The sequence below is a fragment of the Salvelinus sp. IW2-2015 genome, unplaced genomic scaffold, assembly GCF_002910315.2.
Source record: "Salvelinus sp. IW2-2015 unplaced genomic scaffold, ASM291031v2 Un_scaffold2204, whole genome shotgun sequence".
In the NCBI taxonomy this organism is placed as follows: Eukaryota; Metazoa; Chordata; class Actinopteri; order Salmoniformes; family Salmonidae; genus Salvelinus; species Salvelinus sp. IW2-2015.
In genome coordinates this window covers 82,300-104,763 of record NW_019943534.1, presented here as the reverse complement: position 1 = coordinate 104,763, position 22,464 = coordinate 82,300, and the positions used below count along the sequence as shown (strand labels likewise).

Here is a 22,464-nt window from a genome sequence, read left to right as displayed (position 1 = left end):
CTCTACCGACCATTTTCATATTTGCTGATGTTACTGACTGGGTTTGAAGCCGGGTTGTCCATTTGCTTCAAGACTGTTACCCCACTGATGTGAACCTAGGTAGTAGGGGTCCCCGGAAAGTTACTACCAGATGAGTGTGGTTCACCTCCCATAAGTTTATTCAGAAACATTATACGGTAATGCAAATGTTGGAACCACAGACCTGTTCAGTATATTTAGTCTTTGCTGGGGTTTGCTTGGTATGTTTTGAAAACACTGGTTCAATTCAAGATATCTTCCTCCCTCCCTTGTAAACTGCAGGTGTTGCTTGGGATGAGAGACACAAATGATTCTCTGGTTGCCATGACGCTGCAGAGCCTGGCTGTGCTGGTGCCGTTGCTAGGTGCCCAAGTGGTGGTGGGTGGGGAGAGGACCAACGTGTTCAAACGCACCAGGCCCAACTTCACTAAGTCTACTGAGGTCACCCCAGAAAGTAAGAAACACATAAGATAACACTTATCTTTTTTGATTTCATATAACTGCAGTGCTAGTTCCCTACAAAACAATTAATCCTTCTCTAGCCTCTCCAGTTCACATAGTTGGAGAGTCCCATCCCCAGATGGCCCAGCCCTCAAAGGTCCTGAGTCTGTTCCCCAAACCGGTAGCAGTGAGAGGGGGGCTGGTCCTGGGGAACATAGACAGCCTTCAGGTCAGAGAGACCACCGGGATATACGCCCTGCCACCCAAATCAGGTAAGGAAGTAATACTGGGAACGTAAAACCTCTTCCAATTCACTCGCATTCAGTGGTTGAAGCTTATACCAGTCATCTGGTCCTTATTCCAGGTAGTAGTAGAGAGATGTCTCTACCCCTGAATGGCTTCAGCAAAAACGAGGAAGAGGAGTCCTCCTACAGTCCCGACCAGTCAGAAAGGCCAGAGGGCCGGAGTCAGGCCGAGGACTGGCCAGATTGGAGTGACCCAGAGGAGGGGGAACAGGAGCAGCCAGTCCAGATACACATGCAGGCCTCCGACAGAACRCGGGACGAAGAGGAGGAACCATGGGACAACGTCGAGGACACAGAGCCCACGTTTGACCTCTCCCCCACCACGCCCATACCAGACCCTGTCGTCCTAACCTCCCCACCCAGAGGGGGTGCCACCGCACCACCACCACCACCCCCCCTCAGCCTGACGGCCGAGCCCMTGCGAGGGGGGTCCAAACCCCTCAAACTGAGCTATAACCTCAAGGCTTTTGAGAGGAAGACAACGGTAACGTCTTCCTGGGACAACGGCTGGGGGCAGGAAGAAGARCCGCAACCTAACGACGAGCCCAGGCCCAAGCTGCACACCGCACGCAAGGATGGCGGCACGAGGGTTCTGGGAGAGGAGTTCACCATCGAGGTGAAGAGGAAGCAGGAGAGAGACCCGGAATTGGACTTCTTTGCAGACATGGAGCCGGACATTAAACTGTCATCTGCTGCAGCTCTGCTGCTGCCCGTGAAGAGCGATGTTAGTGATACTGGGCTGCTCACAGCYGCACCGTCAGAACACACTGAGCCATCTGTAGACACACTAACACTCACCGCCAAGTTCGCAGCTGCCGACCAGACGGAGGTGAGTCCATGTGAAAGAAACAAAGTACTACTACTCTCTGTTACTAGGTAGGTGCAGGGTCGCTTGTGCCCCACTGGATCACATACACTTCTTCTTTTCACCAGTCCCTCACTGGGATATTCACAGAATCCAGGGCTTGAAATTTAAAGGGGATGTGATTTTAAAAGTCAAACGGCTAAGAATTCCAGAGCTGATCTGTCTGGTGCCTCCCCAGTGTTTTTTTTTTTAAGTCTGTTTCCCAAATCCAGTCCTGGAGAAGCCCCAACAAAACACATTGAAGCCCCTTGTAAACACACCTGATTCAACCGGTCAACAAGCACTGTGAGTTGAGTCAGGTGAGTTTGTCTGGGACTACAACAAAAATGTTTTGCTGTTTGGAGGAGTGGAGTAAGTGAGACAACTTTATGGCAGTTGAGCCTGTTCTGAGATTTTTTTTTACCGATAGTCAAAATACAAAGAATTCCAGTAGTGATCTTTCTGGTTCCTCCCCTATGTGTAGGTGAAAGGCAGMCAATATATGGCATTTCTGCGTGTAAATGGCTCATTTACATTTTCAGGCAAGTGATCATAAACTTCAGGCAACCAAAATAATATTYCTGACTTGCCTGATGGGCAAGCGCCTTTCAGAATGTAATGTCAATCCCATGTACTATAAAGAAAATTCATTAGCGTAAGATAAGATCCTGCTTCATGAGTGGCCATTTTTTAATTAATCTCTGTATTTCTTTTTATTTTACAGACGGAAGCAGAAGGCTGGGGAGAAGGAGCTGACCTTAACTGGGGAGAGGATGAGAACACCTGGTGATTGACAGTTACCTGGCTGGATCTATTACTCAGACACGTTGTAGAGACTACATGTTGCTGGTTACTGCAGCACTTCAATTTCCAGGATGCACCTCTCCTTAACCAGCCAATCGGAGAACTGGAACACCCGCTCCAGCTGCACATCCTGTTCTAAACTGTTATCATGAAGTAATATTGCTAATGAAAAATAAATGTGATGGGATACGAGACACTGAAGAATACATTTTACAATTGAGATTTTAATCAGTTTTCAGTTGGTTAATAAGATGACCATCCATCCTGTTTACTAAGGAATTATATCTATGGAACTTGACTTTTGTACTAGAATGATGTGATGGGACTTTGGGATTGTTACCAGCTAGACTGGGACAGCAGRCAGACGTTGGGAATCCGTCATCATAGTTTGTTGCCAAAATGTCATCCACTAAACTAGTGGAYTGTTTTAACTCTAGTTTTGTGCCATACATTTCTCATCTGGCAGTTTAATTTGGATGACTTTTTGAGAAGTCAGKATACTTCGGGGGAAACTTCAAGTCTTTCCTTGCTTCTTTTTGAAAATTCTCCTCAGATCTCCTCACGTCTCTCTGCCGTTTTGAGGAGGCTGGRGAGAGCATGCAAGGAATTGAGGAAAAGACTTGACATATCCCTGGTGAGAGAAGTGTGATTTTTGGGGGGTGGGAAATGGACGTGAAAGATTTGACAATTTATTTGTATCTTTCTGGTGGAATAAAAGGTTTTATGATACGTCTGATTTAATTTTACAGTTCAGTTGTCTGACAACCTGCTAAAGCTCTGAACAATAAGCCTATATTTCTCACGAGACTAATACTGTCGGGATGAAAGCTGGGCATGTTTAATTTTATGTAACCTTTAACTAGTCWAGYCAGTTAACCCACCATTGTAAATAAGAATTTAACTGACCTTTTTTACCTTGTCAGCTCTGGGTTTCGATCTAGCAACCTTTTGGGTTACAGGCCCAACACTAACTACTAGGCTACCTGCTGGCCCAAATGCTGCGTTTACATCCCAGTGCTCAGCTTCACTTGCACCTCTTAATATTTTTTGTTGACGACAAAAGTCAACCGTAAGAAGATACACACACATTCTGTTCATTTTTCATTTGATTTAAAGTGAAAGCAACTGGATATATTTACAGGCAAAAAAAGCAAGCTTTTTAATGGACCATGTTTGCTAAGAATTTCCAGTACTGATCTGTCTTGAGTGCTTGAACTGGGAAATCGACTYGTCTACTATTTCACAACTCTTGGTTATGATGCTCTTTCCTGTCTTATCCTGAGTGGCTACAATGGACCTAGATRACATAATACCGTACTGCAGCTTCACTTGTAATATTGTCTGTTGATTGTGAATTTGTTGCTGTAGAAGTCCACGGGACGGTCATGTCACATTCACCAGCAGAGGGAAATCATGTCTGGACACACCCAAYTTACTGAAAAGACTCCATATTCAAGGGATTCATGTTTAATAAGGACTGGCCCTTACCCCCCCCCATACCCCTTTTTATAAAATAGGGTTTGTAACAGGCAGATTTATAACAAAGCTAAAAAGAAATAATACAAAAATTGCCAGTTCACTAGTGGTTTGGTGGGTTGGCTGTGCTGATATGGGTTATCAGAGTCTGCAGCTCCTGTAGTCTGGATGTCACCCAATGTGGAGGGGTGTCGGTGTCACGCCCCTCTACCAGCGTCTGCAGGGCCCTCAGGGAACTCTCGGCTGTCTGGAGGTAACGGCTGTACTCCTCCTCAACGCTGGTTTCCTGCCGTGCTCGCTTGGGACAGGGCTGGATGGGAGGTAATGAGTCACTGTATCACTATCCAAGTCAGAGGAGAAACTGATTGAACACTTACAAAATACTTAAAGTAATCACTGACCGCACAGACTTGTTGAATAATGTACGATCAGTAATTACGTCTAGGAAGGGAAGTAAAATGACTAAGGGAGGTATTTTAAGCTATTGGTTCAGGGACAGAAACGATTTGTTTTTGAATTACCATCCTCTCACTGGCTAAATCTGCCAAGTTTGCCATCAACAGCTGTTGTAGAATTAATCTTTCACCCCCCCCAAAAAACACAGATATAATATGGTCACAGGCATCAGCCTCGTCACTCACCTCGGTGTCAGCAGTGGACTGGTCAACACCGGCAGATGCAGCTGAAACCCCAGCAGCAGTTTCCTCATTGGTCTCCAGTATGGTGTTGTGTCGCTCAAGAACAGGCGTCTCCAATCTTAACCTCTCAAGCCGAGTCTCCACCGTTTCCTGTGCGTTAATAGTCTAGAAGAACACACGTTAATGGTAGAAAAGTACGATATGTTTTAATACTGTTTTATGCAATAGAACAGGGTTCTTAGAACTCATGTGTGTCTGTGTGAACTGAGAGGAGTCTCTGATGCTCGGGCTGGCAACTGATTTAAGTGATGGCTAGGTGATAAAAACCAACAGCCACATTCCATTCCATTCAACTCACAGTGGTGCATGTGAGGGACTGAGCCTCCATCTGTAAATATCCCATCCAACTACCTCATCCCCATATTCTTATTTGATTTGCTCCTTTGCCCCCCAGTATCTCTTCTTGCACATTTATCTTCTACACATCTATCACTCCAGTGTTTAATTGCTAAATTGTAATTACTTCGCCACTACGGCCTATTTATTGCCTTACCTCCCTAATCTTACCTCATTTGCACACACTGCATATAGATTTATTTATATTGTGTGATTGACTGTTTGTTTATTTCATGTGTAACTGTGTTGTTGTTTGTGTCACACTGCTTTGTTTTTATCTTGGCCAGGTCGCAGTTGTAAATGAGAACTTGTTCTCAACTGACCTAACAAAAAAAATCTAAAATTAAAATAAATTGATGTCTAAGGTACCAGGGACGAGATCTGTTATGAATTGCTGATAAGGAGAACCTTGTCTTGGGAGCCAAACCATGGTTTCCATACAATGAGAACAGTCTTCATAGCAGATACTGTCTGCTATGAATTATTCATTTCTTTCATAACAATCCTAACCTTTTGACCCATTCCACACATCTGTTGTTTGTCATGTATTCAGGAGGATGTGTCTCAACTATAAAATGCTGTGGCTCAGTTCTGCTAGTTGAGTTCYCGGCGACTACCTCCGGGTGGTTACTGACCAACTCCATTACTGCAGTAATTAAATAATAAAGTTAAATTGTTTTGGGGAAAAAAACTAACAAAAAAAAGTCTCTCCTTTGATCAGAATAATTCCACGACAATGTTCAGTCCCATCTTTTATTATCTCCAGGTCCCAATGATTGTGTATTGGATGTGGTGGGTACCATTCATTACCTTACTGAGGAAATTCACCACTTTGTTTTTGGTGTCTTCTGAAGACAAGCTCTGGGAGATCACCTCCTCATGATTGGTGACCTGAAACATGAGCATTACACATTTTCATCATTTAGCAGGCACTCTTATCCAGAACAACTTACATCTGTATCACATCAATTGGCCCAGCATCGTCCAGGTTTGGCCAAGGTAGGCCGTCAATGTAAATAAGAATTTGTTCTTAACTAACTTGCCTAGTTAAATAAAATAAAAAAAATGTAGCAGTGCTTTAAGTTCACACCCCTTTCCTTTTCCACATTTTGTTGTGATATAGCCCAAATTTAAAATTGAATAAATTGAGATTTTGTTTCAATTATCTACACAGAATAGCCCATAATGTCAAAGTGGAATTTTGTTTGTAGAAAAATGTCTTGAGTCAATAAGTATTCAACCCAACCCCTTTGTCATGGCGAGCCTAAATAAGTTCAGGAGTAAAAATGTGCTTAACAAGTCACATAATAAGTTGAATGGACTCATTCTGTGTTCAATAATAGTGGTTAACATGATTTTTGAATGACTACCTAATCTTTGTACACCACAAATACAATTATCTGTCGARCAGTGAATTTCAAGCAGTCTCAACCACAAAAGACCAGAGAATTTTCCAATGCCTCGSAAAGAAGGGCACCTATTGATAGATGTGTAAAAAATGTAAAAAGCAGATGCTGAATACCCTTTGTGCATGGTGAAGTTATTAATTACACTTTGGATGGTATATCAACACACACAGTCAGCACAAAGATACAGGCGTCCTTKCCAACTCAGTTTCCGGAGAGGAAGGAAACCGCTCAGGGATTTCACCATGAGTCCAAGGATGACTTTAAAACAGTTACAGAGTTTATTGGCTGTGATAGGAGAACACTGAGGATGGATCAACAACTTGGTAGATACTCCACAATACTAACCTAAATCACAGAGTGAAAAGTAGGACGCTTGAACAGAAAAAACATATTCCAAAACATGCATCCTGTTTGCAACAAGGCACTAAGGTAATACTGCAAAATATACGCTAAAGAAATTAACATTTTGTCCCGAATATAAAAAGCTGTATTTTTGGGGCAAATTCAACACAACACYGAGTACCACTCTTCATATTTTCCAAGCACTGTGGTGGCTGCATCATGTTATGGCTACGCTTGTCATCAGCAAGGACTAGGGAGTTTTTCTAGGATAAAAAAATAAACATAATAGAGCTAAGCACAGGCAAAATCCTAGAAAACCTAGTTGAGTCTGCTTTCCAACAGACACTGGGAGACTAATTCACCTTTCAGCAGGACAATAACCTAAAACACAAGGTCAAATATACACTGGAGTTGCTTACCAAAACCACATTGAATGTACCGGAGTGGCCTAGTTACGGGTTTTGAACTTAAATCGTCTTGAAAATCTCAGGCAAGACTTGAAAATGGCTGTCTAGAAATGATCAACAACCAAGCTTGAAGAATTGAAGGCTTGAAGAATTTAAAAAAGGAAATGTGCAAATATTGTACAATCCATGTTGGAAAGCACTTAGAGACTTACCCAAAAAGACTCACAGCTGTGATCCGCTGCCAAGGTGATTCTAAACATGTACAGTTGAAGTCGGAAGTTACATACACTTAGGTTGGAGTCATTAAAATCGTTTTTTCAACCACTCCACAAATTTCTTGTTAACAAACTATAGTTTTGGCAAGTCGGTTTAGGACATCTACCTTGTGCATGACAAGTAATTTTTCCAACAATTGTTTACAGACAGATTAATTTCACTTATATTCATCTATCCTAATTCCAGTGGGTCAGAAGTTTACATACACAAATTGCCTGTCCTTTAAACAGCTTGGAAAATTCCAGAAAATTATTGTCATGGCTTTAGAAGCTTCTGTTAGGCTAATTGACATCATTTGATCAATTGGAGGTGTACCTGTGGATGTATTTCAAGGCCTACCTTCAAACTCAGTGCTTTTTGCTTGACATCATGGGAAAATCAAACGAAATCAGCCAAGACTTAAGGAGCAATTGAAGGTACACACTTCATCTGTACAAACAATAATACGCAAGTATAAACACCATGGACCACGCAGCCCGTCATACTGCTCAAGGAAGACGTGTTCTGTCTCCTAGAGATGAACGTATTGTGCGAAAAGTGCAAATCAATCCCAGAACGACAGCAAAGGACTTTGTGAAGATGGAGGAAACAGGTACAAAAGTATCTATATCCACAGTAAAACAAGTCCTATATCGACTACCCTGAAAGGTCGCTCACGCAGGAAGAATCACTGCTCAAAACAGCCATAAAAAAGCAGACTACGGTTTGCAACTGCACATAGGGACAAAGATCGTACTTTTGGAGAAATGTTGCCTGGTCTGATGAAACAAAAATAGAACTGTTTGGCCATAATGACCATTGTTATGTTTGGAGGAAAAAGGGGGAGGCTTGCAAGCCGAAACCCCATCCCAACCGTGAAGCACGGGGATGGCAGCATCATGTTGTGGGGTTCTTTGCTGCAGGAGGCACTGGTGCACTTCACAAAATAGATGGCATCATGAGGTAGGAAAATGATGTGATATATTGAAGCAACATCTCAAGATATCATCAGGAAGTTAAGCTTGGTGCAAATGGGTCTTCCAAATGGACAATGACCCCAAGCATACTTCCAAAGTTGTGGCAAAATGGCTTAAGGACAACAAAGTCAAGGTATTGGAAGTGGCCATCACAAACCCTGACCTCAATCCTATAGAACATTTTGTGACAGAAACTGAAAAAGCGTGTGCGAGCAAGGAGGCTACAAACCTGACTCAGTTACATTAGCCCTGTCAGGAGGAATTGGCCAAAATTCACCCAACTTATTGTGGGAAGGTTGTGGAAGGCTACCCAAAACGTTTGACACAAGTAAAACAATTTAAAGTCAATACTACCAAAAACTAATTGAGCGTATGTAAACTTCTGACCCACTGGGAATGTGATGAAAGAAATAAAAGCTGAAATAAATCACTCTCTCTACTATTATTCTGACATTTCACATCCTTAAAATAAAGTGGTGATCCTAACTGACCTAAGACAGGGAATCTTTACTAGGATTAAATGTCAGGAATTGTGAAAAATTGATTTTAAATGTATTTGGCTAAGGTGTATGTAAACTTCCGACTTCAACTGCATGGACTCAGGGGGTTGAATACTTATCCAATGAAGATACATTAGTGTTTTTTTTTTAATGTTATCATTTTTCTTTCACTTTGACATAGTGTATTGTGTAGATCGTTGACGAAAAATGACAAATCCATTTTAATCCCACTTTGGAAYAAAACAAAATGTGAAAAAAAATTATAGAGATGTGTATACTTTCTGAAAGCACTGTACATGCACACTGGAGTTCATACGTACATTAAAGTGACCACTATCCCTCCAGTTTTAAATAAAAACTCAGCCAAGTGCCCTCAGGAAGAAGGAAACACATAGGAATTTTTAAGATACATTATATTCCTATCACTACAAACAGTGTTCAGGAGAGTCTCACCTCTGCAAAGTGAGCGAAGGCCTCCAGGGCATGTTGGTTTATTAGCCAGGACCTCTCAGCTAGCAGGGCCCCAAACAGATCACTCAGCCTGGGCAACACCTGACTCTGTGGACGACACACACACACACACACACACACACACACTGTTGGGGAGTAGTGAACTACATGTAGTTGGTGTCCTCCATTTTGCTCTACGACCTCCACAAGTGTGACGGAACTCATCTGAAGGTAACCCATACAAATGAATGGAACAATGGAGATMGTTTTGTGCCAACAAAAATAAGGAGTTAAATATGTGTCCMAAAAAAACTAAAATATTTCCTGAGCTTTATTAAATCTCCTAGATATAGGACAGACACTTCAAAACGTCATTCCTTAGGAGTCATTTAAAAATATTTTTCCTCCTCAATTTCGATCTTGTCTCATCGCTGCAACTTCCCAACGGGCTCGGGATGCGAAGGTCGAGTCATGTGTCCTCCCGCCAAACCGCACATCTTAACACCTGCCCGCTTAACCCGGAAGCCAGCCGCACCAATGTGTCGGATGAAACACCGTTCAACTGACGACGAGGTCAGCCTGCAGGCGCCCGGCCCGCCACAAGGAGTCACTAGAGCGCGATGAGCCAAGTAAAGCCCCCCGGCCAAACCCTCCTCTAACCCGGACGACACTGGGCCAAATAGTGCGCCGCCCTATGGGACTCCCGATCACAGCCGGTTGTGATGTACAGCCAGGGATCGAAACCCGGGTCTGTAGTGATGCCTCTAGCACTGCCTTAGACCGCTGTGCCACTCAGGAGGCCCCTATCATTTATTTCTTGACTATCTTTTTTCTACCATTTATTCAATGCTTAGACCTTTAGGAGGTTAATAGGCTACATTACACATTATGTTAACAGCTGACTTCAGATCTACCTGTTGAATTAACTACTCTTCAGCAGCACCATGTCTATCATCTATACCAGATAACAGCTGACTCCAGATTGATCTGTTCTTGCAATTTGTAGTCTATGACATTACAGATTTAGATATACACAGAAAAGAAAAAAAACGCAACATGTAACAATTTTAAAGGTTTTACTGAGTTAGTTCATATTTAGGAAATCAACCAATTGAAATAAATTCATTAGACCCTAAACCTATGAATTACACATGACTGGAAATCCATACATGCATCGGTTGGTCACAGATACCTAAAAAAATAAAGTAGTGGATCAGAAAACCAATCCGTATCTGGTGTGACCACCATTTGCCTTGTGCAGCACGACATCTCCTTCACATAGAGTTGATCAGGCTGTTGATTGTGGAATGTTTTCCCACTTCTCTTCAATGGCTGTGTGAAAGTTGTTGGATATTGGCGGGAACTGGAACACGCTGTCGTGCATGTCGATCCAGAGCATTCCAAACATGCTCAATGGGTGACATGTTTAGAGTATGCAGGCCATAGAAGAACAGACATTTTCAGCTGTGCATCATCATGCTGAAACATGAGGTGATGGCGGCGGATGAATGGCATGACATTGTGCCTCAGGATCTCATCACGGTATCTCTGTGCATTCAAATTACCATCAATAAAATGTAAGTGTGTTAATTGCCCGTAGCTTATGCCTGTCCATACCATAACCCCACCGCCACCATGGGGCACTCTGTTCACAACGTTGACATCAGCAAACCGCTCGCCCACAAAACGCCATACTGCCTGGTACAGTTGAAATCGGGATTCATCCGTGAAGAGCACACTTCTCCAGTGTGCCAGTGGACATCGAAGGTGAGCATTTACCCACTGAAGTTGGTTACGACACTGAAATGCAGTCAGGTTAAGACCCTGGTGAGGACGATGAGCACGCAGATGAGCTTCCCCGAGACGGTTTCTGACAGTTTGTGCAGAAATTATTTGGTTGTGCAAAACCCACAGTTTCATCAGCTGTCCAGGTGGCTGGTCTCAGAGGTGAAGAAGCCGGATGTGGAGGTCCTGGGCTGGCGTGGTTAGACGTKGTCTGCGKTTGCGAGGCCAGTTGGACATAYTGCCAAATTCTCCACAACGGCGTTGGAGGCGGCTTATGGTAGAGAAATKAACATTAAATTCTCTGGCAACAGCTCTGGTGGACATTCCTGCAGTCAGCATGCCAATTGCACGCTCCCTAAAAACTTGTGTTGTGTGACAAATCTGCACATTTTAGAGTGTCCTTTTGGTGCACCTGTGCAATGATCCTTCTGTTTATTCAGCTTATTGATATGCTACACCAGTCAGGTGGATGGATTATCTTGGCAAAGGAGAAATGCTCACTAACAGGGACGTAAACAAATTTGTGCACAAAATTTGAGATAAAGCTTATAAAGCGTATGGAAAATTTCAGGGATCTTTATATTTTTTGTTCAGGGAAAAACAATTCTGGCTATCATACAATACCTGGCTATCATGTGGGATGAACACCTTGCCTAGAGAGGCCAAGAAGTCCAGAGCAGCCAGCAGCAGGTCATCAGGACACTTCTCAGAGACCATGGCTCCCACACACACAAGGGCCTAAAAACACACAMAATCAATTTATAGTATACATCAGCTGGTAAATAGTCGCTGGTATTTCAGCCAGGGGGCAAGCTAGCCTGATAATCCTTCTAGTTATAGCTAGCTAAGTTAGAAACTAACGTTAAACGGAGCAGTTGACTGAAGTTAAGCTATAATCTTAACAAAAAGATAGGCTACTATAAGTTCTCATAACAAAATAACGTTGCTTTACAGAGAGTAGTGAGGCCGGCTACCATGAAGGAGGCAGAGGAGACGCAGAGAGAGACAGAGAGATATAGAGAGAGATGGGGAGGGAGAGACAGAGATCTATAGAGAGAGAGAGAGAGACAGAGACAGAGAGAGATGGAGAGAGAGATATATAGAGAGAGATGGGGAGAGAGACAGAGAGATAGGGAGAGAGATATAGAGAGATAGAGATGGAGAGAGAGATGGGGAGAGAGACAGAGAGATATAGAGAGAGAGATGGGGAGAGAGATATAGAGAGAGACAGAGAGAGAGAGACAGAGAGATATAGAGAGAGAGAAGGAACGAGAGAGAGAGATATAGAGAGAGAGAAGGAGCGAGAGAGAGAGAGAGAGATAGAGAGAGAGATATATAGAGAGAGAGAGAGAGAGATATAGAGAGAGGTCAGCGGTACAGTGGTTCCCAAACTTGGGGTCTTGAGAGAATCTGTAATCTTATCAAAACACATTTTTCAAATAGGTATAGAGTACAACATTTTAGAGTCAACTACAGGCCTTTTACACTGGTGCACCGTAGCGGTTTACAATATTTATTTATTTAATTTAACCTTTATTGAACTAGACAAGAAAACTGAATTGCAGTGCAGTTCACATGAGATACACATTTCAATATGAACATCTCTACATCTTATAATTGTTTTTTAATTTTTTTTATTATTTTTACTTTTTAATTGGGGTTGGGGGTGCCCACAAAATATGAAATCATCACGAGGGGCCGCAGTGGCTCTCAGGTCTGCCTACCCCCATCCATCCCTACACATGCAGTCAGAGCTGGCCCTAGTCTTTTGGGGGCCCTAAGTGAAATGTTGTTGGCGGGCCCCCCACACCTTGTGAGCAAAACATTTTAGCGCCTCCCCCCCCCTTCTTGACAGCGGAGACAATACATTGTTTTGGAGTAAATCTCCTGCAATTCTACACATTTTGCCATGGGGCAGAGAGAAAATGTTGTGCAATTCTACACATTTTGCCATGTGGCAGAGAGAAAATGTTGTGCAATTCTACACATTTTGCCATGTGGCGGAGAGAAAATGTTGTGCAATTCTACACATTTTGCCATGTGGCGGAGAGAAAATGTTGTGCAATTCTACACATTTTGCCATGTGGTAGAAGATTTTGCAATTTTATAACACATTTCATACAATTCTACACATTTTGCCATGGGGCGGAGAGAAATTTTTTCAGTTTTGAATATGATATCTGAGTGAGAGTGACTAACAAAATCAATGGGGGCCCCCCCGGTAATTTAACCATGATTACTACTAGTTTAGATAGCTGGCTAGACTAACTTACCAATGAAGAAAATGTTAGCTGACATGGGCTAATTGAGTGTTTGTCGAAATTGCACCTTGTGTATTCTACTATTCTAGTTCCCGCCCGTGTGTTATCTGGAGAGCCCACTGGACCTGATAGTTTACCACATCACTGAGCATCACAGTCACTGAAGTGAGTAAGGGAAGTGCACATTTGTGTTCTGTACCTGACAGATGACCTGTGGGTCAAAACTCTTCACCAAGATGGCTGACATGGAGAGGAGGAGTTTCAGAGTGCACTGGATGCTAGGGTGGATCTGCACCTGCCAATCAAAGGGATAGAGTTAACTGAACAGGCAAACTGTACACACAAATGTACTTGTGAGAGTGTGTGTGTGTGTGTGTGTGTCCAGAAGCACTTCCCTCACCTGACTGGGACACATGGCCACCCAGAGTTGTGAGATGATGGTCAGTGCAGACGACCCACACTCTGCCTCTGGAGATACACCTCGAACAACCATCAGCAGGGACAACAGAGCTTCGTTCTGGGGGCGAGAAAATGGGCCGAACTGAGAGGCCACACCGCAGTGCTTTCTTACTAAATTATAAACAGAATGGGTTCACTTAGGACGACAAGAAATGACCTTACCTACCCTGATTTTCTCACACTAAACAAGATTATTTTATTGGTACTTTTATCTGAGCTCTTAAACCAAACTCTTCACCTTCTCTAAGCTCTTAAAGCCAGTTATGATCTTTCTATAAAAACACCTACTATAGGACCTGGAGACAACCATGCAGCAGATAATATTGTAGCCTTTTGCCCTCTCTATACTCTTGGTAATGAAATGAGACCTTCAGTATGGTAACTAAGGCCRAAATGTGTCACGAGGCATGTTCATTATTAAAAAGGTGCCTGCCTGTCAACGAGGCTGTATAAAACAAGTATGTTCAGCAATATCACTCCAGTGAAATAGAATACAACTTTATTGTCCACACATTAACTTTAGTGTTCAGCTGGCCACTGAAAAGCGATTTAGATAGGCTTTGCCCCTTGGTCTAAAGCAGCTACTGAACCAAGGGATTCTGAAGTGTCCTCCCTCACCACTTTGTCCAATTGTCCCAGTTTGCACCCAGCCTTTTGCCAGTTTGTCACAGTGGTGTTAGTTAAGGTGATGATGTCTGCCTCGACCCGCTGCCGGGCATCATGGGACAGGGCTCTAAGGAGGATGTGACACCATACAGGGARGTTGTCATCCTGGGAGGGAGGKAAACGCGCCACCAACTCCATCTACAATAAACACACACAAATGTAGAACACACATCACATGAAAACACACACACTCAGTCACACACAAATGTAGAACACACATCACATGAAAACACACACTCAGTCACACACAAATGTAAATAAAAACAAACTACAAGCTCATATCACTTTATAAAACCAGAGATCGACAGCCCCCCCTCACACACACACACACGTTTTCTCCGTGCTGCGGTCTGACCTGGTGTTCAGGAGTCATGAGGAACACCATACGTCTCAGCAACAGAGACAGGTGGGACAGCTGGTAACACTCCCCACCACACGACTTCACCTGGGGGGGGGGGTGAGGAGAGGGTGGAAAAAGGTAGCTCGTTTCAGTTTATTTCATGACCTGGGGCACGGTTACTAACAGGTGTCTCCTTCCCCCAGGATCCAGAAACACCAATTGTCRCCTCTGTCGGGGTATCAGAGAGGTCCTAGTCTACAGCCACCCTGCCCACAGAGAGATACCAAATCCACCCCTAAGGCTTGCACCCTACGCACCTGTGGAGATCTGACTGGATTTGTTAAGCCATCTGGTAGCAGCTCCAGCTTGCCTTGTGATAGGCTAAATATACCATATGTCTTATAACAATCAATCCCTCTCAGATCTCCACAAGTGCGTAGGCCTTAGGGATGGATTTGGGACTGGGCCTTGGATAGGGATGATAAACTAGGATACACACAGAGAGAGAGAGAGAGAGAGATCACTGATAGCCAGGGAGAAGTTGTGACCCCTGTGGTCTGTCCGTCTGTCCTCTCTACTCACCAGTTGAGCTGTGAGGAGACCGTGATGCAAGCACAGTTCAGCTGTACCATACCTGCAGAGAGAGGACAGAGTCACTCACAGCTGGCAGCAAACACACAGGACAAGCAATGGACATTTACAGTATTGCGACATTTGAGTAATTTAGCAGACAGTCTTCTCCAGAGAACACTTCCAGTTAGTACATTCATTTTAAAAGGTGGTTAGGTGAGACAACCACATAGCATAGTGAGCACATTTTTCCATGAAAAGTTTATCAGCAAAGTCAGTGTTGGTGGAAGGAAGGCCGGTGTTTTTGTGGCCAGATGCTCACCGGGCCATAAAGCACCACACGTCAGTAGCCAGCAGGGCCGTCTGGGTGTCAGGCTGCAGCACAGCCTCCAACAGACTACGCTCCTGATGGATGGATTAGCACAAATGGAGGACAAAGAGAGAGAGAGACAGAGACGGAAAGAGACAGAGACAGAGACAGAGACACGGAGAGAGACAGAGACAGAGAGAGAGAGAGAATGAAACATAAAGAGAGGAAGGTTTGGTATGACATCATAAACTGATCCACAGTAGAAAAACAGATGAAGGATAATGATTGAGTCGCGTTTCAGGGTGATAATTTCACCAGAAATGACCTTGGTGTTTCCACTAAATAAAACAGAGAGGGGGAGATTTGGTATGACATCATAAACATACTGTATCCACATTTTCATCATAATGCAATCATTTACAGTTTTTCCAAGCTAGGAAAAACTCAGGGGCCAAAGTGCTGTGTAGAGTATGTGTGTGTACACTGTGTGTGTAAAATACTTACACACAATATCTACAACAATTTACACCCAACAGTTTGTGGGCAGAGCCTCACCAGTAGGGGGAAGTGTTCTGGGGGCAGCGATGCCACACAGGCACAGAGCATCACACAGACGTGATGATGTAAGGTCACGTTCCCCTGGGCTTGACCCTTCATCATCACCCCCGGCAACAGGACTGGAACCCTCCGTTCCGTACAGCATCGCCTGAAGCTCTGGAACAAGGCCCGGAACAGAGGCAGTCTGAAGACAGAGCAGGCAGGGGGAGAGAGAGAGGGGGAAGAGAGAGAGGGGGAAGAGAGAGAGAGATAGAAAGAGAGGGAGGAAGAGAAAGAGGGGGAGAGAGAGAGAGAGAGAAAGAGAGAGAGAAGAGAGAGAGGAGAGAAAGAGAGGGGGGGAAGGAGAGAGAGGAGAGAAAGAGAGGGGAGAGAGAGGGAGAGAGAGAGAGGGAGGAGAGAGAAGAGGAGGGAGAGAAATGCCAGATCAAAGAAATGTTTAGGTGAAAATTAAATACTTGATGTATATGGAGTTTTTGGGACTATATAATTGGTTCTTTTGCAATAGTCATACTAATTTTTAAAAAAAAAAACGATTTGACTAATGTCTGGTCTACAGCCATAGTCTAGAGCCCTCCTACCTGGGTGTGTCCTCAGGGAAGTGGCTGCCGTCACACCACAGCTGCAGCGCCTCCTCTGGATGGGAGGGGAACTGACCCATGACACTCACCAGCAGGAGGCAATGGGGTAACTCTGTCCCAGGACTCAACTCTACATACAGGTACACAAACAGGACAGGCAGGGGCCACAAAAAGGCTCACACTCAACACAAAGTGGGCCTGACAAGACTCATGAGACCGTAGGCCTACTGGTAAAATTGACAGAGGGGGTATTTTAGGCATTATCTATCGCAAATCTACTCTTTTTACTGACTCAGTCGCACTGAGTTTGTTTGAGTGACTCGTTCATTTTTAGTTCATTTGTTTTGACCTGCTGGCTGCAGTGAAGTCCAACAGCAGGTTTAATTACTCTTCCTCCGGCTCAGCGACTCCAAGACAAAGCTCCAACCAACAACTGTCTGTCATTATAGCCGTGCAGGAAAACGGATCATGCTGCAGGCAGCGTAGAACGAAAAAGACATGTTTGGAAATGATCATTGATCGCATGGTGGAAGAAATGACAATGAATTATTGATGTTATGCGGACACACACAGCTCTGTTCAACAAGTCGAGACGAACGAATCGTTTGGGGGGGGGGGGTGGGCTGCCAGTTCACAAACAATATGTTCTTATCACCCATATCATCTTCACAATCTAGTCCTGGCCACAAATTATACTTCGTTTCAAATGTATCAAGAAATAATCAACATTGTTTAAAGCACCACACTTCTCAGTCACAAATGACATCTCCAATAAGCCCTACGGTGAACGACGTGAACTTGTAGAATCATGACTCTTTCRAGTCTTCAGTTCATCGTTTGCCGGTAAGGTGGTCCTGTGTACACTGGGCATTACTGTCTCAAAGGAACAAAATGAGTCTGAAAGATTAGTTATTTTGACTGAACGAGTCGATAAGATCAGCGTCGGTAAAAAGAGCTGAACTTCTTATCTCTACTGTTTACGTGCCCTTGATTAATGACAGATAACAAGCAGAGCCCTGATATTTAAAGTAGTACTTTGGCCTTGTGAGATGCGAGAGCATTGTGTTCCAAGTTGACCTCTGACCCCTAAATAAAAAACCAGAGCACACTCAGCAAACCAATGTCCTCAAAGGACAACAATGGAAGGAGTGTGTGTGTGTGTGTGTGTATGTTTGCTTTTGTTACATATGTCTCGAGGCGGAAAGCATCCCTACAGTATATTGACAGAGGCCCCAGATGAACGTGGGATAGTGGACATGGATGTAATAAGGAAACAGACTGTACAATTCAAGACCTAAGGCTCATGGCAGTAAAGTGCATCACGGGGAAAAACGTGTGGCCCCAAACAATGTCAATAAAGCACATGGGTAATATAGGGTTAGCATCGACTGCAGTGTGAAGTATTTCAACGTTTTCTACACTAGGGTGAAGGTAGAGGTGGACTCACGCTGGCTGGGGTTGAGGACGGACTCGGCAAAGGGTCTGAGGGGGAGCAGCTGGGAGAGCAGAGCGTCCATGGGCACCAGAGCTGCTCCGTTCAGCTCCTCAGACAGAGGGGAGGGGAGCACTGGGGAACACAGGCTGGGGGGAAACTTGCTGYGGATAAAATATAAGAAACGTTAACCATAGAGGGTGTGTGTGTACAGTACGTGTGAGTTGCAGAAAGTGTAGCCGTATTTTACCTGACAATTTGAARGTAGAGTTGGTGGAAGCGTCTGCAAGACTTAGAAAGAAAAGCCTTGAATTCCTTTATGTAATGAACTAATGTGTTGGCAAAAAATCTGCACATCTTTGTAGTTTTCTGAAACAGCTTGTATTCTGGGCTGTGTGCCACCTGCTGTAAGAAACAGAGACCAGCGGTTCAACAGGACAGCAGGAACAACCAGATCAAGCTGAGAGCATTGTTTCACTGTGTGGCTGTGTTCTACCCTTCACCTCATGCTCAGACATCTAGGGTCACAGTGAGAATGGTGCATTGTTTGTCCTGAATTGACCCGTAACAAACCCCACGCAAAAAAAATGTTCTCTATTGTAGTGTAATATTAATGAATAATGYATTTGGACTCCAGGCTTTTCATTTGCACACACTGTATACAGATTTTTCTATTGTGTTATTGACTCTATGTTTGTTTATGCCATGTGTAACTCTGTGTTGTTGTTTTTGTCACACTGCTTTGCTTTATCTTGGGCAGTTTTAAATGGCCTACCTGGTTAAATGAAGGTGAAATAAATAATTATAGAAGGAAATCAGCTCATTCAACTCATCAAGGTCATGTTCAGTGAGCACGCAACAAAAAACATTTGGAAATCAATGAAAGATTAATGCCAGCCCAGTGAGCACAAGTTGAAGACTTATTTTCAACGTCTTTTCACCCAAAAACATCAATTTTCAACGTCTTTTCAACCAAAAAGATCAATTTTCAACGTCTTTTCAACCAAAAAGATCAATTTTCAACGTCTTTTCAATCAAAAAGACGTCTTTTCAACCCAAAAGATGTATTGTCGTCTTTCGCTCATAGGGAGTGTTCCTCTGACTGTGATGTGATTGGCGGTGTACCTGTGGCCCCGCCTGACTGATCTGCTCAGCCAGCTCCAGGCAGCTGTGGAACGATGCCAGCAGGTCATCACACAGACAGGATGTGATGTCACCGTGACGAAGCCGCTCCTCCACCAACGACCCATACTTCACACACTGCCTGATCAGATCAGCCAATCAGTCAGCCAACAAAAACAGCCAGATAGATTTAAATKATCATCAAAATGTAATGTTTGTGGSCCGGACTATACTTACTGAATAATTCATTTACAATAGGTCAGATGTTTATGATGATTCAAAATGTATATGTTCTATACTTACTTAATAATGAATTTCCATGTGTTGGCGTGTAGTGCGATGTCAAGGTTTGAGATAACCGAGCATATATCCAGGAGACTATGAATCACTGAGGGAAATAAACACCTTTTCATTGTCATCACTGAGGCAAAAACTATTGTTAATGTATGACAATGTCTTACCATAACACTGAATAGTATAAAATGGTCACTTTTATCTACAGTGAGAATTACTACCCACAAACAACCAGACGGATGCATAAATCTCTTCCGAGACACACACACAAACACACCAGTGATGATGTCGGAGACGTCGTCCTCCGAGGCTGTGTTCTCCAGGGAGATCCTGTCCATGAGTTCCATCAGGCCTTTCTGTAGTGAGTAAGCCTCTTTAAACAGGCCCTGAAGCAGGTCTCCCACCAGGGACAGACGCCCACAGTACACCTCCCCACTCTCCTGGGGAAACAGTCATTCCCACAACATATTGTAATAATGCCACTGAATCCATACAGTACAAAACTACATATGAACATGATGTGCTCTTTTAGATACTCCTAGAYATAGACTTTTGCACAGTAAGAATAATTAAAACAGTGAATTCCTTGCAGTCATACCTTGCAGTGCTGGAAGGTGTTCCTGAGGACCTTAAGGATGCAGGAGGGTAAGGAGCGGATATTATCCAGAGCAGGAGCCTCCTCAAATGAGCAGACATGACGCACACAGCCAGACAGCACCTCCAACACCTGCACCATCACCTGGCAAACAGAACCCCCCCCCCAGCTAATGATGTCCACTCAGTACAATTAGCATTCAGATATGAAGAGGAGAAAACAACTTATACCTTAACTTTCATTTGCTGTATTGGACTTGTGATTTCATGATATTTATATGCTATTATTTACTTGTGGCGCTATGCTAGGCTATGCTAGTCTGCTTTTCTGATGAGGAGGATCCCGGATCCGGGAGGGTGATTAAGTAGAGGTTTTAACACAACAGAGAGAAAGACAGGGGAGTGCTTCTCTCTCATACTGTATCAGAGAGAGCGATAGAGAGAATTTACCAGGCATTAAGAACACACCTGTAGAATGTTCCTGAGAAAAGAGTGTATTTCCATGTTCTGAATGGACAGCCCTCCTACTTGGTTAGTGATCTCTTCCATCAGTGTGTTGAACATCTTCCCTACCTGCAGACATTACAACAGTTAAACACACACACACACACACTGAGCTGATGCTTGTGAACATGCATGTCTGTGTTCAAACAAGAAAATAAATATGTCCTACCTTAGGTAAGACCTTGGAGAAACACTCGTCTTCCAGCTCTGACAGGCTGAGGTGAGGCAAGAACATGTCTGTGATGATTTTCAGCACATCTAAAAGAAGATACAAACATGAAATGAGAGAACGAGTGCCACTGGCCTTTCACTCTAGGCCTTATTCATGGAGAACACTGAATTATGACTGGGTTTACTGACAGGTGACAACTTTGGATTTTATTTCACCTTTACTTAACCAGGTAGGCCAGTTGAGAACAAGTTCTCATTTACAACTGCGACCTGAACTTCATGTCCCCAACTAAAATTTGAGTCRAAAACTGTCTTTACACACAATTATACGCATATATATTTATATTCCAGTCTCCGACATTGCTCGTTCTGATATTTTTTAAATGTTATTGCTAGGTATTGCTACACTGTTGGAGCTAGAAACACAAGTATTTTGCTGGACCTGCGATAACGGCAGCAAATCTGTGTTCACRACCCATAAACTTTGATTTAATGTTAAAAAGATGAGACTTACGTATATGTTCTTCCCAGCTTTCTGTCTTATAATGCATGGAGTACACACAGTTAARGAGTTCAAAAGTAATGCAATTTGACTTCAACAGTAGTAGCTACACACACAGGCATACTACATCAACTGGGTAGGTCTGATGTTTACAGCCATTTCAACCATAAGTAAATGATTTATGCCCCGTGTCATGTTTTGTACAATAGAGACCCACGAAAGGATATGATGAGTTTGGGGAGGACGGATTTGACTTCCAGCCGACAGGTGTCCTTACTCCACTGGGCCACCTCTTCTAACARAGTGGTCTGCGACATGGTGATGATGACAGCCTAGGTGGTGTACACTACAAAATAAAGAACATTATTCTCGTACTTTTCTCTACAAACCATGGATGTAGCAAGTTACTAGTTAAATCATAGGAATACAAACGCCGGTTAAAAACAACGATTTACGATGGAGTTGAGCGGTGACTGATGTGGGCAGACAGCTCTAATGTCGTAAAATAAAGTTCTAATCAAAACTACTCCTTTTAGCATCCAAAGAACTGTCCGCAATCACAAAGAACAATGTCGTGTGTAATTCTGGGCTATTATTTTGGTCGTTTTTTAAATCATTTTATTTGGCATCGGAGCCAACCCTATGATAGGGTTGSTATCATAAATCGTTGCGTTTAGACGGCTAAGGAGGTTGTACAGGCACTAAACTTGTCAACGTTAGCTAGCTGGCTGCAGGTTACGTTTGGATAACAGCACAGCTTACATCCAGCTAGTTAGCAAGGTAGCTAGCTAACAAGCTTCGCTCTTTGATTCCGTTTACGTTAGCCAACTAAGTAGCGTTAGCTAGCTAGCTAAATTGATAAACTTGTGCTTACCTTGCTACTTTCTTTCAGTAGTTCACAAATCCCCACGAAATGTAAATTCTACTTGCGTTATTACATGCATAGAAAACGACATGTCTTGCTTCACTAACTAACTGGTTTAAAMATATTCAAACTGTATCGAGAGTTTGTGGATAACTTTAGCCAGAAAGAGGTACCTGTGTGAAGCTAGCCAC

General features: G+C 43.4%; 2 protein-coding genes across 3 annotated transcripts in view; one reads left to right on the top strand and one right to left on the bottom strand.

Moving 5' to 3' along the window:
- Nucleotides 1-3,141, top strand: part of scyl3 (SCY1-like, kinase-like 3) — a 16,708-nt gene extending 13,567 nt beyond the window's left edge. Inside the window, 4 exon segments of the mRNA XM_070440090.1 lie at nucleotides 301-472; nucleotides 561-731; nucleotides 824-1,593; nucleotides 2,333-3,141. Coding sequence (XP_070296191.1) covers nucleotides 301-472; nucleotides 561-731; nucleotides 824-1,593; nucleotides 2,333-2,398 — 1,179 coding nt within the window. The 3' untranslated portion in view covers nucleotides 2,399-3,141.
- firrm (fignl1 interacting regulator of recombination and mitosis) lies at nucleotides 2,617-22,464 on the bottom strand. 2 transcript variants are annotated; one of them, XM_070440088.1, is made up of 24 exons: nucleotides 22,283-22,464; nucleotides 21,637-21,754; nucleotides 21,421-21,461; nucleotides 20,905-20,993; nucleotides 20,700-20,804; nucleotides 20,236-20,376; nucleotides 19,915-20,077; nucleotides 19,647-19,731; nucleotides 19,347-19,485; nucleotides 18,472-18,626; nucleotides 18,237-18,385; nucleotides 16,790-16,919; nucleotides 16,209-16,395; nucleotides 15,666-15,748; nucleotides 15,356-15,407; nucleotides 14,789-14,878; nucleotides 14,386-14,571; nucleotides 13,709-13,825; nucleotides 13,508-13,603; nucleotides 11,672-11,785; nucleotides 9,266-9,370; nucleotides 5,733-5,813; nucleotides 4,530-4,691; nucleotides 2,617-4,198 (listed from the first exon to the last, which is right to left on the bottom strand). In XM_070440088.1, exons 2-24 carry the CDS (start codon nucleotides 21,723-21,725, stop codon nucleotides 3,992-3,994), a joined length of 2,766 nt encoding a protein of 921 aa, XP_070296189.1. In that variant the 5' UTR covers nucleotides 21,726-21,754; nucleotides 22,283-22,464; the 3' UTR covers nucleotides 2,617-3,991. The 2 variants fall into 2 exon arrangements, with proteins under 2 accessions (XP_070296189.1, XP_070296190.1); XM_070440089.1 differs by having other exon boundaries at nucleotides 13,508-13,597.